The following is a 19,723-nucleotide window of genomic DNA, read 5'->3' as shown; positions in this document are numbered from 1 at the left end:
GTTTGCCAGCTCTGCAGTGCTGTTTCCTAGCTGGAAGAATTCTACTAAGACTTTCTAACCTCCAGAACAGGTATACTAAATGGCTGTTCAGAAATATCTGCAGATTTTCATGTGTACAGTTTAACAGAACTTAAACCCCTCAACCTTGCAGAACAGAAATTTATAGAAAATGGGCTTAGGCTAAAAAAAAAAAAGCACTGGTTTAACTTTTAAAAGAAAGAACAGGTTCCTGTTCTCCCTACTTGCTTTCAGATGGCTGACTTCCACAATGCACACTGTAAAGATCACTTGGATTTCCACAACTTAACGTTTTTCCTCAGTTTTAAACTTTCCACTGCTTCTGTAGAACCAAGCTCTGTCCTAGGCTTAAATTAAAGAAGAATTACTTTCGACAGAAAAAGCCAAGAACCTTTCTTACATGCTTCCATAAGATCTTAAATTGTCCTAGGAAGAATGTTAGGGCATTTGCTGGTGATAGACAATGAAGAGATTAAAAATTATTGGAGTTGAACTGAAAACAACAAGTTTTCATAAATTACACTTTCAACAATTAGCATCAGATGCTAATTTGAGAAGATTATAGGGAAAAATTAGTTGCACTACCTAACCCAAAATTTTACCTAATGTATGAGCTAATTTCCTTCCAAAAAGAAATCTGTTACACATCTGCAATAACGACAGAGATGAGGAAAAGTAACCTCAGTGGTTAACAGTAATTTAAGACCAAATAAAAGAAGTGTTTCTTAAATCCATGTCCACTACCCATACTTAAACTAATGGTGTTCCTCTGTAAACTTGATCTAGCTTATTCCAAAAATCATGTTTCAATAATTTTGAAACACAGCAAAACCAGAAAAAAAATCATTAAGTTTCTACATGCAAAACATTACCCAAAAAACAACAGGAAAAATCTCTTGATGTTTCTTACAGAAAACTCGATCTCACAGAAATCCAGGACTGCCTCTTATGGTTTGGATCCTCTCCCCTGCTCTGGGGGCACTAGAAACATTTCAACTACACAAGAGCTTTGATAGGTTGTTTTTCTTTGTTTCAAAAAATAATTATAAGGGTGAACACCCATGTTTTATGTAAAAGCATCCAGTTCTGTAGAGAAAACAGATAAGTAATATACTATATATTTTTTTCAGAGCATGGTTCTGATGTGTAATAATGGTTTGTTTGAAGTGCTTCATAGTAGCATTTTTGTGTGTCTTTTAGCAGAAATTTCCTAAAAAACAATGAAATTGGAGCAGGGTAGCAGCATGAGTGTTTATTTGAAAAAAAAAAAAAAAACAAACCCAAATGAACACCCCCTCCAAACCAACCCCCACCTAAGCCTTACCCAGTGCCACCTCCCAGGAAATTGTGACAGATTTTGTGAGAAACCTGGGTCCCGTGCACATTAGAAATTCCTTCCTGCAGGGTTAGCAGGTGTGGGCTGTGTCAAATAAATTTATTGCAGTCTGTGCTAATAACCAAAATTATAGAAAACCTAGATGAAAGTGCTCTGCATCCAGCTAATTTGAAGCTACCTTATGAGACAATAACAAGCTTCTAACAGTTTTCCCCTTTTTTAAAATACACTAATTATGCTTAATGTTCCCTGTCGCATTAGCTTTCATGGTAATTATATTTCAAAACTTTTGCAATTAGGGTACAGTTAATATTGTGGAATATTGCAATTATTTTTCATTGTGACACCTCTATTGAAAACTGGTGGCATAATGATCACATTGTTCAACTAAATCAGAACTGTAGAAATATGGCAAATGAACCAATTATACATTATTATTTCTAATTACAGATAATGCCCTTTTCCTTGCTTTGTCCAGAACAATTTTCCAAATACCCAGACTCTCCATAATTTAAAAAAAAATCCCTGATTCCTCCACTTTCATTTTTGTTATATACATAATATATATGTACAGCAAGTCAATCTATACTGGACATTTTATATTTATAACATATGTGACCATGGACATATGTGTATGGGCACATCAACATATAGAGATGATGATACAGGTTCAGTCAACTGCAGCTATAAATGTAAATACCTCACTCAGAGTGAGGATTTTACTCACTGGTTAATCCTCGGAGGTAACTTCAAACACATTACAAATGCACTGTGTCCCATTTCTCATTCAGCCCCGTATCACCCCAAAGAACATTTCCTTATTCCTGCTCAACCTCCCTCTTTAATAAACTCAAGGGCTTTGGCATTCTTCCCTTCAGCCTCTTGCTTGCCCTTCCATCATTAAACCTAAACATCAACCCCCACATTTCCAGTCCTGACTCTGTTTTATTGATGCTGAATAAGCTCAAGCACTTGATAAATGACAGCAGCAGAAACGTCTAAGTACTAATGTATATAATTGTGAAAATTTGAGGTTCACTCAGGTTTTGAAGAGCTGTTTGTAATTAAGCCAGGCTGTAATTTGGTAGGACAGAACACTATCACATAAAAGTACACTCTGAAAAACACAGTGGAGGAGTTGGAGAGGTACTGCTGAAAAAAAAAGCAGCCAGACAGGTAATAGGAGACATTCTGTCATTTTTAATACTTTAGCAATTCTGAGAGTAATTATCATTTACCAACAGTTACATTCTTCGTATGGAATTTCAATCAAAGCTCGCTTAATTAAGTTTTCATTTAAATTACACTAAACCGGTGATAAATAAATCAACGATCAAATCACTGACTTCAAACAGAGAAGACCTTTACCAAAATCACTTGCCAAATTCCACCATCTGTACATTTCCCACCTACCAGACTAATGGATTTCAAGGTTATATTACCACGTGTAAGACATAATTTCTAGCCAACATCAGATAATGGAAGTAAAGCACGGATAAGATGCTTTCACATCATTTCTGACATGAAAATATCTGAGAACATGTTTATATGATCCCTCGTTCCCCTCAATAAAGAACAATTGAAGATTTAAACGGGACTCCTCCAAAGGCTATTTCAGGCAGAAATCTGAAAATTGCAATTCTCAGCTTATTCAATACTGTGGAGTAAGGTTTTTAAGAGCAATTGCCTGAACAATGAGCATGTTTTCAAAATGAACTATAGCTCACTCTTCTCTGACCCTCTGAAACTCTAAAAGCTGATTTGAGTGATTAAATGACAGCTGAAACTCCTGAGAAATCTGGCACAGAATACAATTTTTAAGAATGCCTCAAAGTCCTGCCATCACTAACGTCTCAGTCATCACCCACCTTTCCATCATTTCTTGGCTCGTATTAATTGATTTTATTTTTTTTTTAAGTTTACATGACTTCATTTCTCTGGATATAGCGTTTTTATTGCAATTTTTGTTTCCATTAATTTAGACATACAGTCTCCACCATCTGCTGGGCACTGACAAAATACAGGCCAAGTAAACTGTGCAGCAGAGTGTGCTTTTCCCACTCCAGGTAACACCACATAAGTACCTCTATAAATGGGAAGGAGAACATGACCCACAGGGATTACAGTCCTGAATATATGTATATATATATGTTTGATATTAAAATCACCTAGGAACTACATAGGTCTCCAGGCTGGATACGGGCAAACCACAAATAACCAAATACATCTAGCAATATAAATATCTATTAAGTAATATGTGCTGAAACCCTGCTAATAGCAAAAGTTATAATAGCCTTAAAATAATTTAACAGTGGGGTTAAAAAGAGTGCTTAGTGGTTTAAAAACAGGGATTGACTTATTTTCCTCATGAGAAAAAAAGTAAGTATTCCAAATAAATAGCCTTTTTTTTTCTAAACTAATGGCCACATATAAGATTGGAGCTATACAGTCCATCATATTTGAAAATTAAATCACCTTCAAAGACTCCTCAAGTATATTCTTAACTGGCAAATTCAACCACTCTAATAAAATAACAATCCTACAGAATACTTAATTTTTTTTTTGTTTTCAATAGCATAACTCTGCTAAATTCTTTCACAATTTTCTATCACGTTACAGATAAAAGTTTACAGATAACGATCACTTTAAAGGCTGCAAGATTTTGAAGGTTTCTGAAAAAAACCCCTAATACTTATGTGCACCTATTTAACTGCCAGCTCATTCCCTGCATTATCAGGTCTCCTGGACCCATTTTCTGGAGCAGTGAAATTCCATTTTGAACCTGTGAAATTCCATTACTTTTTCAGAAGACACTTGGACATTCCAAGTTCAACTAGAAGCCCACTGCTATTTTAATTTGCTTCATTGCACAAAGTTTTTTTTTCATCATCAGTGTTGTGTTTATAAGTGGATACGCAATTTTATTTCCGGAAATCTTTACTTACGCAGTTTTAATTATATGCAAATTTCTGATTAATTGATTACCTCAATAATGCCTATGTGATGCATAACAATTCCCTACAATGACACAGCAGAACTATATGTTCCTCTGAGCCACTGATATCTAAGTATTCCCATGGCTTTTTTGGAGCTCTTTCAGTACTCAGAAAACTTTACTTTCATTAAAAGCAACAGCCTGATATTTCTTATTTTGTCTCATCTTTGAGAAGACTCTACTTTTTTTTTTTTTTCCCCTGGTGATTTAACATTTACCAATATTAAATCTCAAATGTCTCATGAAAAGGATTCAACAGAGACAAATGAAAGCGCAGGAACCTGATGTTTGTTTCTAAATTCAAAAACTTCATAACACTGTCTCTGAGTCTTTTGACTAGTACAAAATGTTTGCAGTGGACCAGGCAATAAATCTACTATTTCAAGCTTGATCATCTATTCTTTTTCAAATCCTGTAATAAGCTTTTAAGGCTTTTGGCTAAAAAACTGTGACATAAAAATTTCCACTAAAAAAATCTTAAAGTCTACATCAAGACAACGTAAAAACTATGTATATTCTGATGTGCATCACCTGTAAGTGTGAGTTTAACATCCTTATGTCAAGTTGCTTAGCAATGAGAGTTCACTTATGGAGCCCATTTTCTTTTGGTTTACATTTTGTAACTGTGAAACAGAGATCACCACGTGAAAAGGTGCTAAAAGGAGCACCAGACACCGAGTTAGTGGCTCAAACGAGATTTAAGAATAAATAAAAGCAGGCGAGTGGTTTCATTATGTGAATTTTGATGAATAGGGTACAACCAAGAAATCATTAGAGAGCCTGTAACAGTCATCTAATAACACGGATTAATAAAAGGCAGCTGGGAGAGCTGTAAGAAAATCCGTTCCCTTTAATTTCATGGAGCCTGGCAGAGCTGAGCCACAGGTCCTTCCCTGTTTGAGCAATTTGCCATAAACATCCTCCACTGCTGGGAGTTCTACTCATGGGAATATTTAGTAACATTCACGTACTGTTATCATGCTACTAAATTAACGACGTCTCCTGTCTTCAGCTGATTTCAAAATGCAAATCAAAGGTGGAGAAAGCATCAAATCTTATGAAAAGATGTACAGAATTTCATATAGAACCTGGCAGTTTCTTTAGGAATACTGGGGAGCCACGGCTCTTGTTGTTGGGTAGTTGTGGAAAGTACTAAATGCCTCCACGTAGGACATTTGCTCTGTGTTTGCTCTGCAGTGAGAAAATAAAAACTTGTATCTGAAAAAAGAAACAGAAGTCTAACGTTTGCTCAGACTGGAGACTAATGGAGGCAGATGTAGAGAGTTTTAGAAAACACATGGCAGAGTTAGAAAAGCTAGAGGGGGAAGTTCTCCTTTTTAAGTTCACTGATTTTATTTATTATGTTCCTGTTCTTTGACAACGCTACATTGAAACCACAATCTGAAATTACACCATTTCACTACAGTTTTCTCAGACTGTTTAGATGCTTTCTCATAAAACCACCTGAGAGCATTTTCTGGGAATTAAAAATAATTAAACTGAGAAGTTTTTCCACAGACTGAAACCTGATAGTGATAATACTGTAGATCCTGTTAATTTAAATCAGCATGATAGAGCATTAATTCCTGAAAAGAATCAACAGCAATGTACTTGTTTTGTTAATCAAATGCACCTAATAGATCTGTTATTAAAAAACAGTTCAAAAATTTAGATTCCCAGACAGAAGACAAAGTATTTAATGTATATAATCATCATCTAGTTGAAAAAACAAACAAAAAACCCAACCTAAACCAACATGTATCCTACCCTCCTCCCCAAACCAGACAAACCCAACACCCAGAGAGAACAAACACCAAAGCAGCTGCCCAGACTCTGAATTTCTGCCTCCAGACTCCTTTGGAAATTGGAAATTTGAATTGAATCTGTGTATCCTACAAAGGAAATACTATTCTATAAACCAACCTATAATATGATATGAAGACACCACGGAATGCAGAGGCTGTTGATCCAGCAGGAACAGCCAGTACTGGTTTCCTCAAGGAATTTTAAAGGTTAAAAACAAAGAAATTGGCATCAGCTGAACCAAACTTGACTGATGAGTTTTACCAGAGGTCACCTGAGCTGTTGGGGTTCCTGGTCCCAACAAGCAATTCCTGCAGCTCCCCAGAATAAAACTGCCATGATAAAGAGCTGTGAAACAGCACCAGTTGCTTTGTGACAGCAGGATATTAATGGAAATTGTTCCAAAAAAAGAAAATGAAACAAGACTCCCTAATGCATTTGTGTTTCTGGCATGATCTCAGAGGAGTTGAAGAATGAAGAACGTGGAATCCTTCCAGCTGTCAACAATAAAAAAAAGAAGGAAAAAGAAAAATATTTAGAACTGGCCTGTAGTTGGAGAGCAAGGGAAGAAATAAGTTTTGTGGCCATTTATGTACTTCTGGGTGACGATTGCTAGTGATTTGTATTATATACCTTTTTTCTGTAAATCATTTGGAAGAACAGCTGGGCTACCTGTGAGAGGGACTGGGCTTGAGCTGCTGACAGAGCACTTTTAGGAGGTTGGTTTCTAGCCAGACTCTTTGAGTCTTTTCCTTAGATTAGCTTTATAAGTACAGTCCCTCACTGGTCTTTCTGCAGCACCAGAACCACCAGTTCTCAGTCTGTTTACACACATCAGTCTCCATAATCTCATCATGCTTTCAAATCAGTCTCAGATTGGAAACTCAGAGCCTCAGAAATTCCTCCTTTTCTTCAAGGCAGCCTGGTTTTCTCTGCACCATCTTCTCCAGCTGCATAGAGCACTCACAAGTATAACTGACTGGCCTTGCCATGTCTACTAAGTTCATGGATTTTCCAATTAATAACTATTCTTTACCTGGTTTCTGCCAAATGCCTGCCTCAGATCACAAGGAGACAAACTATTCATGATTATCTAATAGAATTTTTTCTACAATTTTAGCTAGAAAAGCTAAAGGAAGAAGGGACAAAAGATTTGGAAAATGCATAAACTATAATGATTTTTGAAATGCTGAATCATTTCATCTGGAAGATTTTTAAGCAAATTTTTTTCACCTCTCATTTTGAGGATTTAAGTCTGTTTTTACTTTTTGTTTTTTAACCCGCACTGAAAAGTTAAACAAAAAGTTTGAAATTCAGAGGGGAAAAAAAACCCAACTCACATTTTCCTTCACATTGAAGTGCTTCATATTGCTGTTCCTAACCAAATATGCTAATTTAAAATGTCCAGATTTCTTGTTTCATCCCTCTTAAGTTTTACCTTTTCATTTCTTTGGCCTCCACGTTACTCCCTTTTGGTTTTGAAGCAAGTTTTTCAGCTACACTGAAAAACACAGTGCCAGGAGATGATGAAACCTGTATTGCAGGGTCACTAAGCATTTATATGTCCAGTCCCAGCACCTGATAGAATAACTCCAAGCCATCATTTACTACTTGTGCTCAAACTCCCCAAACTCCCTTCTCTTCACTTTTGTAAATTATGTTTTCAGAAACCTAAAGCTCACAAACTAACAAAGATTTTGACACCTTTTTGTGTTTGCTAATCCCTAAAATTGACAGATTTGTGCCAAGTAAAACAATTATCCACCTGTTTGTGAGAACAAGTAATAACCAACAGGCTTAAACACTGTTTTTTTAGGCAGAATGTTTCACACCTCATTACAGAACTGAGGACTTAGCCTGGTGTTTAGTGTACAAAATTCCTGCTGATTCCAGAAGAATATGTTATTTGTAAACCCAAAAATAATTACCATGGCATATACATTACAGATTTAATTCATTCAGTATGCAATATTAAAGTCCAGAGTTCTGAGTTCTTCCCAGATCGTGTGGATTTGGAGTTGGGACTTCCCATTTTATTCCATACTAACAACTGTCCTCCAGTCTGAAGACTGAAGACCAAGAAGGAAGGGCCTTTCAAAATAACAAGGTCATAAATGTTTTTTCTTAGGGAGTAATGAGATAATACTGAACTTTCTGTTATTATGAGTGGAATTTCTGGGACATGGTAGTTCACAGCAATCCAGTCTCTCTTTTGCAGATTTTGAAAGATCTGTCAGCAGATTAAAGAGCTCCTAACTCTTAGGGATATGGTATATATAGGTTTCTATACCCACACGTTGCTTTTTAGTAATTTATAAAAAGTTATTAATTTTCTAGTGTTCTAGGTATTGCTCCTAAATTAGCATAGCATGAGGGACAAGGAGTCTTCTCAAAACAGCACCAATTCCATACCAAATTGCCAATTTTCCTTCCTTTTACTAGTTTTTTTTTCAGATCCAAAATATGGAAGGTGAGTATCAGTTATCACTACAATCACAAAAGATGCTGTTATGGTTCTGCTTGTAGGTATGTATTTATTTATTTCTCAAATCACTAGATCTAACCTGAATAAAAGTAGAGAAAAGCTCAGTTACTGAAAAATCACACAGTTCCAGCCCAGCAAAAATTCATTAAAACAGAGAGGAACTATTGTACAGGAGCAGCATGTGAGGCAATACCTTGGTGGGGCGAGGCAGGGATCGAAGGAGAGTGGAATGACAAATAGCATCCTAGGTGGATGGAAAAGGTCACTGCAATAAAAGCAACCTTGGGAACTGGGAGCAAGTGCAACGTTGCTGCAGACTGGAAGAAAACACAGAACTCCAAACAGAACAGAGCAAGAGACAAAATTTCATTCACGTGTGGATGTCACAGACTGAGCTGTGGAATCATTTGGGGAGCTGACCACACGGAGCAGGATTCCCTCCCTGCTTTGATATCAAGTGATCTGAAAAAGTAAGCGTTTACTCAGGCCAGTAATTAACATATATAAACAAAGTCCTCAGCTTTTCTGTGTAAGAATCTGGCAGAAAAATAAATCAGACATAATTGTAATGTAATAAAAAAGGCAATATTGTCTGGTTGATTAGCTTACATGAGAAAAAGATATAACCCCTCACCTTTGGTTTTAGTACGTGATGATTTCAGACAAAGAACACAGGAAATGGCCATTTCAAGACTTGCACTTCAGTTCCTGACTTTTTAGATTGCACTGGCCATATGAGGGCAGACATGGTGCAAGCACAGAGCATCAGCACAGAGAGACCCAAAGAAACCTCATGCTCAGCTCTGAATGCAGCCCCCCTCCACATGTGCTCAGTCTCCCAACATCAACCCTGTGGTTGTGCACCTCCATCCTGCTCCCTTCCCCAGGGCATGTGTGTAATCCTGCATCAGATAAAAGAGCTGTTTAGTGCAAGAACCACAGGCTTTTGTTAAATTCCTACTGTAGCAGTGGCTGCACAAGGTTGCTCAAGTTGAGACTTATAAAGAGAAAATCCTGCTCTACAACAGCATTCAGCAGCAAAAGGCAGTAGAAGATGCAGTGATGCAGGCAAAGGAGTCCTCTTTACAGTATGGCTTCATACATTTGAGAAACTGGGTAGGGAGTAACAGGAAAGGATATTTTGCTTGGATGAGCCCTGTTTTCAGTGGAGGGTTTCATCAATAAAGCTGTATGTGCAAACCCTTTCTAAACTACCTGATCCCAAAGGGCAACAGGGCTGCAGCAGGTAAAGAGAAAGGGAAAAATATTCAGAGTGAAGTGACAGAGTCCAGATCTCTTTCTGTTTATGCTGAAGGGATGTAGAAGACATGCATGGGAGAACTGTCAGGCAGAGAGTCAGGCATGAATACTGGGAAAAAAAATAACAGTGAGAATAATTAATAACCACTGAGCAGTTTTTACAGTGATGTGGTGAGGTCTCCACCTCCTGCAGTTCTTAGAATAAGATTGAATATCTTCTAAAGGAAAAGAAGTCCTAATTTCTATTGATTTCATCTTGCTTTATATGAAGACAAACTCAGTTTCTAGAGATGTTAATGTGATAAATAGGTGACATATTTACAGGTTTGCCTGATAAAATGCTAATATTTATAAGCATATTAGAAACGGGTAAATAAAACTGTAAATCTATTAATGTAATTTTATAACTAGGAGTAATAATTAAGCACTAGATAACTGCACAATTTATCATTTAAATAAAGCTTATCAAAATCAGGAAATCCATAAGACAAGTTATTGACTCAGATGAAAAGTGTCTCCTTGCCTTCAAGTGTTTGTAACGGCACTTATTTGGATTTATAGGGAGAAAGAATGAAGCTAATAACTTTCTGTTATTACAAAACCAGCCAACCAAGCCACCCACAGAACCTTCTGTGCACAAATATTGCAAAAAATTCTTTAAAAGAATTTTACCCTAAATTTTAGGTTCTCTACTTTGTAGCCCCTGAAGCGCAAACAGCTTGCATATGCTCGACTCTTCACTTTCAATCAGCTACCAAATTGTGTTGGTAACAGCTAAAAACATGAAATGTTTTCTAAATGTTGCCTTTCCATATAAACAGCAGCACTATCCACTATGGAACTTGTTAGGACTGTGCCACTGCCAGTGAAAAGGAGATGCAGTTCAGAAGATTAAGGACTCTGGATCAAAAGACAAAATTATCACAAAGCCTGAAAAATTCTTCCCACACAGCAAGACTTACAGCAGAGAGCATTAGCAAGAACAGTTTTCCACACACAGAGTTAAAACACACAAATGTCTGAACTCAGCATATGAAAGAAAAAGCAAAAACCACTGAGTTTTTCTGCTTATAATTGTAATATCCTCAGTGCCTTCCAGTTTTCAAGTGCGGTACCAAGTCTAGGCACCCATTTTCTTGGTGCAATGACACAGAGCAAAAGTATCTAGTCTTTAAGTTTCGAAAGCTTCAAAAGTTTTCAAAAGTTTCACTGTTATTGGTGATCTCTAAGCAGCTGCCAGGAGACAGAATAAATATTGGCAATGAGAAAAAACAAGGCCTGACTGGCCACAGTCACCAAGCTGTGTCCCAACCATCATGGTAGAGATCAGAAAACAGAGCAATATACTGGAGAAACAGAACCTTGGAAAGTTAGTGCTGCAGCTGCATTGCTGTGGGACTTTTACTGCTACAGAGGTTTCCAGTTTGACACATTTACAAGCCTTAAACTAAAATGATATAAAAGCAGCTCAGAAAAACCTTTCCAGCTCTCAAAACCATGGTGAGCTTAAGAAAAAGACAAATACATAAACAACAGAATTAGAGTCTGTTTTCCATTCTATAGCTTCTTGTAATGCATTATCATTTTTATTACCACAGAACCTTCTGTTTGAGATTTGTTTGCTACGATTATAAATTCATAAATTAATAAATATAATGTTTCTGCAATATCTTAATATCTGGAATCACATCTTCTGGCTGAAATTCAGACATCTGCTGGCATCATCCACAGGGTACACAGATTAGCAGCAGCAATAATATCAGTAATAGTTGCAGCAACATGGAGCTGATACTTAAGAAAAAGTACACCCTTTGGTTTCAATGGGAAAACACAGTTCATGCTGTTCCCTCCATTTCCAATTCCAGTTCAAGCTCTAAAATTAGACTCAGTGCTCAAGAGATGCAACAGAATGAGAATGTGACTGGTCATTAAGGATTTAGGGAATTTAAGCGTTAGAAACAACTTTGGAAAGAAAAAAAACCTCTTAAAAGACTTTGCTTTTACATAGTTGCACTGTTTAAACAACATGTGTAAGAGACACTATTGCTTAAAACCTCCAAGCTTGGCCAGGTTTGACAGCATAAACACCAGAAACCAACAGGCTTTAGTGTCTGTATCTTTATTGGATTCTCATCTGCTGAAGAGAAGAGTAAGGAATATAGGGTGGTTTATGCTCTTGAGCTACATTAAGTGTTAAAGACAGACTCTCCAAATTAGTGTTGCTTTCTGCTCCTTCCAGGGCAGTGCCCAACAGCCATGGGGGCCAAGGTAGGAAAAAGGTCATAGCACTGAAATGCTCAATCATGGTAACAACAACTGACCCAGAAACAAGCATGCATCATTTACTCTTAATTTAGAAATAGAAATTAAAATGCTCAATTTACAACCCTTTTTTGCATTGCTGTAAAATGTCATCAGAAGAAAGCTCCTTATGGTATTTCCTTGTGAGTATGTTGAATAGGAAGTACTATTCCTAAACAGAATCTTATACACAGCTGCCTTTTTGAGGCATATATAGGAAAGTATTTGAAATAATTTAAAAAAAACCCCCAAACCTGGAACCTTAACTGACTTTTACTGTTGCTGATCTAAGCATAACTTAACAAATTCTACAATGAAATCTTCTGAAAGACGTTACAGAAAGATGCTGCTGAAATCTTAAACTTATACAGCAGTTAGGACAAAAAAGTGACAGTGGAGAAGGCCAAAATTTCCTTTCTGATTGCTGTTCCTCTGTGCATCACCTCAGAAGTGATGCACAGAGACCAAACAAAACGAAACCAAAAGTAAACAAACAGGACAACCAAAAACAAGCACTAAAGTAAAACAACAGCCCTTCTCACAGCCCCACTTGTCACACTGACAAGGAGAGGCAGATTTTAATTCCTTATCTCCCTTGTTGCTACTCTTCCCCACTGTGATAAGATCGCCCTGAGCCTTTTCTTCTCCAGGCTGGACAGTCCCAGCCCTCAGGACAGTCCCAGCTCTCAGCCTCTCATGATGTAGCAGATGCTCCAATCCCTTGAGCACCTCAGTGGTCTTTCCTGGACATGCTCCAGGGAGCTCATGCCCCTCTTGTCCTGGGGAGCCCAAAACTGCACCCAGCACTCCAAAAGGGTCTCACAGAGCAGAGAAGGATCACAGCCCATGACCAATGTCAGTGCTTGGCCCCAGAGCACATTGCTGGCTCCTGGTCAACCCCCTGCTCCCCAGGACCCCCAGGGCAGAGCTGCTGGTCAGTCCCAGCAGGTCCTGGTAGGGGGGTTATTCCTCCCCAGGCCTCTGCATTTCCCTGTGCTGAACTCATGAGATTCCTGTCAGTGTTTTGTGCCTGGTTAATCACAGAACAGTTCCTCCAGCAACTCGGTATCACCCTGGGACAGCTGTGCACTCCAAGTGCCTTATCTACAGTTTAAACCTATGTCTTTCTGGCAAAAAGAGCAAAGTGCTACCTACTAATATATCCAAACTCTTTTATTTAGTCTTACGTAAACCAAAGTCGATCCTTCATGAGGATTAAAAAACCAAAAAGAGCAACAAAAAAAGAGCTATATTTTTGTTGCTGCTACTTTATTTTCTGTCCTGTAAGCTGATAGATACAGAAACTGTGGTCTCCACTGAGCTGGGGGTGATACTTAATCACCTGAAGGAGATGTAATTATTTTTCTGTTGGATTCATTTATTTCTTAAAGATGAATATCTGCTGTATGGGTTTGCATTATAGACTAGAAACTGGAACTACTACTTTATTTGATGCCAGACTGTAGAGGGCTATAAAACAAACACTTCCAAGTACTCTCAACAGAGGATCTCAAATAAGACCTCCAGTTACAGTGCATTAATGAAAGTCCTGGCTTCTTTCAGAAAAGAAGATTTTAACAAAATGGATTAAACTGCACGAAGGTGGTGGTAATTACACATTAACAATAATGAAATTCTACAGATAGGTTGTAACCGTTGAATATAGGATATCCTTCAAGATATTTATACTGAATATAATTAATATTGATATTTTACATAATATTACCACATAATAGGGTCATAAGCATAAGGAGCCATATTCTTTAGTTCAACTCTAACTCTCGGACAACATTAAAGAACAACAATTATCTCATTCAAGCCAACCTGCTTCTCTCTCCTTGCTGCCAACAATTGCTTGTGAAAAAATCAAAGCAAATTGTCTTTTAAGCAGTGTCCAAACTACTGTGTGGGCAAATACTGTTCCATTGAGCCAAATGCTTTGTATCGTTGTCTCTGAGCCAAAAAGACACGTTAACACTGAAAAAGTGGTCACAGTCCCCCTTCCAGTTAAACTTCAACTTCTTGGGAATCATGGCAACATCTAAACCACAGTTTAGGGTGATTTTTTCCCAAAATCCAAATACTCCAAAAATCATTCTGCTTCTACTTTTACTTTCTCATTGTTAAGAACGGTTGAAGCTGATGAATGTGCCCAATTATAGATCCACTATATGAAAGATAGATATGAAAGATTGTGTTGAGAGTCCAAAGTTTGGTTTAGTAGCAATTAAATCTGTATAATAAAAGCAGAGGTGCAGACAACAAAACCCCTTTTTTTTTCTCTCTATAAAGTTGAAAATCAACTTGTTACATTGTATTATGAGTGAAGGCATTAAAATGTCATTCCAACATGCTGAGTCACCTTATGTTACCAGAAAGAACATATACACAACACAGACAGGAAGAAGAAACAAACCTATTCCTATTTTAGCTGTAAGAAACCATCCTAGAAAATGGTGTGACAGGAACTGACCTTCTTTCAAAAGGGAAAAAAAAAATCCACTACCTTTTCAAGGATAAAAGGTCTCATTTCTTCTATAATATTTGTGTTTTTCAAAATACTATCAGCAGGTGCACCAGATTTCAAAAACCTCTTGTCCTTCATCACATATAATTGTGCTGCATATTATATTAAGAAATACAAGCAACGTAAGTGATGGGAGTTCAATTAAAACCAGCATAATATCTTGTTGCATAGAAAATGATTCTGCAACTGAAATCAGGTTCTAATGAGAGAAAAAAAGGAATACATTTTCACATATTTTTAATTACATAGAACTTCCTCAAACATGATTTTTAATAATATATTCCATTAGGTTAACATCATATTTAAAGAAAGTGCATTTTCTGATTTCATTTTAAGTCTGATTTTGAGCAATTATTGTGTCATTGTTCTGCAGTAGAAAGGTTGAATTCATTTACTGTGTGGTTATGCTGGTTATGATTGATGCCACTTCTCCAAATGATAAACCAATCACCCCGATGATGTAATGTCATTTTAAGAGTGCTATAATCACATTTCTCTCAAACTGGGAGCTCTGATGAGTTCTAACAAAGATTTATTGTAGATTAAAGGCCTTCCTAACATCAACAATAGATTGCTCATTTGATAGGAGATTTGATTAGGTAATTTTTTTAGGCAAACGATTTTTCCATATATATTAAGAATGGTTATTGTGAAGGGCATAGGGCAGTACACGTGGATGAGCATCACCTCAGAACCAAAAAGATTCATCTTAAACCTGCTGAGGAGCTAACCTGTAATTGTAGAGGTTGAGGCAAGTGTAAGTATACAATCAGACAAACAAGAGGACACTTCTACAAAGCAATTAGTACAAGACTTCAGCAAATATTTCATCTTCAGCATGTACTTTAAAGACTCTCATAGAAATGTTTAAAGAAGAACCTAGAAAACGCTGGCAAATATTTATCAATGATTCAAAGATTATCTGGGATCTAAGCCTTAAATCTAAGTATCTATAAATCTTCTTTTTTAACCCAACCCCAAATCCAAACAAAATATTTACATTTATTTACTATCTGCCAGATGTCTGCATCTATGTTGCTAAGTTTCCATAGGAACTAATATAGATATTGAAAAAAAAAATTAAAAAAGGAAAAAAAACAAACCTACAACCAGAGCATGATATATCTTTCCCTATCGTGTAGATGGTAAAAGCTGCTCTGAAAATCTTTCAAGGATAATGATGAGACTCAAAAAATGGTAAGATTTATTGTAAATATCATTAGCTGTGGTATTCCTTATAAACTCTGTAAAGGAAACATTGTGAGAGCTACAGAAAAACAAACAAACAAAAAAAACAAAAGCAAAAAACAAAAAAACCCCCAAACCAAACACTAGAAAATGCCTATTAGTTACCAGAGGATGCATTAAGTCCAGAAGAGCTCATGCTATTGGACACACAGTGCTGATCAAATACTGATGCATGTGTCTATGGTCTGAAATTTAAAAAAAAAAAAAAACTAAACCAGACACCTGTTTCTTATACCCTGAAAATTAAAAGTCATTATATATTATACGACTGTTTATTAAAGATGGGCTATGTGGGGGGGAAACTGCTAAAATATAGAATGAACAAATCAAAGCTTAGAGCATGCCAAAAAGGCTCCTTGGGTCAGCCCACAGAAACAATTGTCAAACACAAAGCTTTTAAGGATATAAAGAAACAGTGATTATTATTTAAAATGAAACATAAAGAGCTCTTCCATCAAATTTTCAGGTGTTGTTTTACTGCAATTTCCCTCATTTGGCTTCCTAAGAAAAGCCCTGCTGGTTCCCTCAGTCCCAGAAGGGGCTGCAAATACCAAGTACCAACTGCTCAAGTATCCTCCAAGTCTCTTTTTTAGTTCATATTCCCTGACCTTGATTTGCTTCTACTTCTTTCATCCCTCTCCCATTTAGTTTTCCCATTCCCCTTAAAACCCTCATAAAATGTTTGATCCACCACATCCTTTAGGCAATGTTCCTTCTTTTGTTCTTTATTCCCTTCTTCAGCTGTTCCCAGCTCTGAGAGGAAGCAAACACACCCCAAATTCCTCACTGCAGACAGGTAATGGTCCATTACCAACCTGTGAACCAGAGCTGCTTTTTCCATGAATATCACATTACATTTCTCTGCCCTAATTTCCTCTGTCATTTTATAGCCCTGTTACTTGGTCTCACAGGTGCTTTTGTGGTTCCTCACAGGCTGATCTCATTCTTACCACCCTGCCATCCCTTTCTTACCCCACAGCTCACCATCTTCTCCAAGTAATTTTATGTCCCATGAAAATTCATTGGGGAGCTCCAACCTCTGCTTACTGCCTTTCAAATAACCACTTACCACTTACCTCCCCTCTTACCCTTATGTTACTTGAGTTTCCTTAAAAATGTTTAGTGACAGATTTTTCTGAGACTTTTGAAAACACAAAGACCCTTCAATCACCCGGATCCCCCTTACTGGGATGACCCCTGCAAAGGACTCTTGAATGTTCTCAGGCATGAAACTGCACTGATGCAGAGATAAATCATACCCACTTCTCCACTCCCCACTTCCATAATTTTTACTGAGTTGCCCATCACAGATTTTGAGGTCTTCAGGTCCCCAGATCCCCCTGAACCTCTTAAAAACCCCTCAAAATGGGCATCATTTTTACCATGCTCATAATTCAAGCATTATTAAAAGAAGCACGCTCAATCTCTGAATCATTATTTCTTTGTGCAATTATATTTTAACATATCTCAACGAGGTTAAGGGATAATTCAGGATGGAAGGAACTCCCCGGAGGTCCCTAGTCCAGTCTCCTACCAAGCAAGGGCAGCTCTGAGGTCAGAGCAAGCTCAGGATTTTAGCCAACCTGTTCTTGAAAACCTCCAAGGACAGAGACTGTACAGGCTCCCTGGGCCACCTGTTCTAATCCAATGCTTAGGGAAAAAGTTTTACCTTATATCCCCTCTGAATCTGATCTTTCCACTGCTCACTGTCTCATCCTCCCATCACACACCCCTGTTACAAGGCTGTGCTGGGAGCACCCACAAAAGCCAACAGTTCCACACCACAAGTATCCCCAGCACTGTTCAGAGGTGTATTGTTACAGGAAAGAGACCCCTTAGGCAGAACAGAAACTGCATCTAAGATATAAACTTAGTTAAATAGACAGGAACTGCACAACACATATCTACGTTAAAAAAAAAAAAAAGAAAAAGGAAATATAAGGTGCCATAATAGCCTTCCTTTGTTTTGCCTTTATTTCTAAAAAGGGATTGCATCTTCGTTCCTCAATTTTTGGCTGTCAAAATGAAAAGTCAGCACCCGCTAATAAAAATAAAAATTGAAAATAAAAATTAAAAGAAGAAAAAAAAGTACAGAAAGAAAACTAAGGAAAACCCTAAGCACTACAGATTCCATGACTGATAGAGCTGCAAATGTTTTGAAACAGTGTCCTGAAAGACAAGGATTCATTTGCTGAAAAATAGCAGATCTTAGTTAGATGTGACATTGTAAGCACAGAACCAGACAGATTTGGAAACACGAACAGACATAGACTGGCAGAAGCAACATGCATTTTTAGATACAGAACCTCATCACCAAATGAGATATTAGATTAGTCCATGCAGAAAAAAGAACCATTGTGTGTACATCTCTCTCCCACAAGATATATCAAGGAGCATGAAACCGACTTTGAAAAATAAATCCCTCTGACGTCAGGAATTCAATAACATTTGTACACTGCTTATAAGATACCTAAAACTAAAAATCTCCTTACAGTAAAACGAAGGGAAACCATACATGATGTATTGTGTTTCCAGAAAAGTTTCCATGAAATAAACCAGTAAGATTTTGTTGCCCCATTTCCACAGATGCTCTCGATTTTGTGCTGATGCAAGAACACATTTGCAAATTTAAAGTAAAAAAAAAAAAAAAAAAAGGCATAAAACTGGCACAAAACATGTCACAAACAAACTCCATATGTTTGCAATTTTCTTACCACTGCTGGAAGCCTGCTGTGGGCCCGAACATGCTCTCAGCAGATATGAGTTAGGAGAGAACTCCTCGTCAGGATTGGTGTCCATGATTTGATGGGACGTGTTGCTGTCTAGCAATGGCATCTGGCAGCTAACTGGTGGAGGATTATGAGAACTGGGCAGCTGAGCAGATGGGAGAAGGCTGGACGAGGATGTAGGTGGAATGGGACGACCTGGGAAAGAGGACAGAGGGATCAAAGATCAGCAATGAATGTAATGAAAAAAACCACAACAGCCAAGTAATTGCACTGTAACTGCCCGCTGTTACATCCCAGCACTGCTGTGCAGAGCCCCTCAGTCTCTCCACTGGTACCAGCTTGTCCCTTTGTATCACATTCAAGGCACTGTAAGCAGATATGTTGTGAACTCATTCCAAAAATTCCCCCTGCAGCACCGGCTTGTAGCTCCTCAGGTGAACAGATGCTGGTTAATGCCACTGCCCACCCCTGGACAGAAGGGTCCTGTCCTGCTCCACGTGGGCACTGCCACACTCGGCCACCAGACACTGAAAAGCCTCCTCACTGCACTCTCATGTCCTGCAAAATTCAAGTGCAGCAGCTACATATTTTACCAGAAAAAATTTCACAGAAATAGGGACTTTTTTGAGAAGGGGAACTGTAATTCCTCAAATTACATCACATCTGTAAATCTATTACAATAATGGTGGTGGGCTGATTTTATTTTTTTTTTTTCAACTAGGAAAATTGCTCCAGCACAGGAATCTCTCAGAGGCATGCAACAAGAACTGCAGAAAGGCAAAGGTTTTTCCTGTGATGTTGCAGATCTTCCCAAAACCCACTGGCAGATGTGACAGGAGCAGCAGGACTGAAAGGCAATTATTCCACTTTAGAGATGGGCTAAGCTGGAATCTGGCTTGGCAACTCGAAGCTTTGCTGTTCTTTCACTCCTGTTGCTTTCCTGCCCCCTACAGAGGGGCAGAATTTCCTGCCCAGCTCACCAGCCAGGTTAATTCCAACCCTGCAGCCCAATCCTTGGTGG

At 37.8% G+C, this 19,723-nt stretch overlaps 1 protein-coding gene across 8 annotated transcripts in view; it reads right to left on the bottom strand.

Moving 5' to 3' along the window:
• Positions 1 to 19,723, bottom strand: part of TENM2 (teneurin transmembrane protein 2) — a 900,957-nt gene that overhangs the window by 204,287 nt on the left and 676,947 nt on the right. For all 8 annotated transcript variants that reach the window (XM_017825633.1, XM_017825634.1, XM_017825631.1 and 5 more), the window contains one exon: positions 18,688 to 18,897. In XM_017825633.1, the coding sequence (XP_017681122.1) occupies positions 18,688 to 18,897 (210 nt within the window). The remainder of the gene's footprint in view (positions 1 to 18,687; positions 18,898 to 19,723) is intronic.

Source organism: Lepidothrix coronata, unplaced genomic scaffold (assembly GCF_001604755.1).
Source record: "Lepidothrix coronata isolate B3197 unplaced genomic scaffold, Lepidothrix_coronata-1.0 Scaffold121, whole genome shotgun sequence".
Taxonomy (NCBI): domain Eukaryota; kingdom Metazoa; phylum Chordata; class Aves; order Passeriformes; family Pipridae; genus Lepidothrix; species Lepidothrix coronata.
The sequence above is the reverse complement of the archived record's forward strand: the minus strand, read 5'-3'. Positions and strand labels throughout refer to the sequence as shown.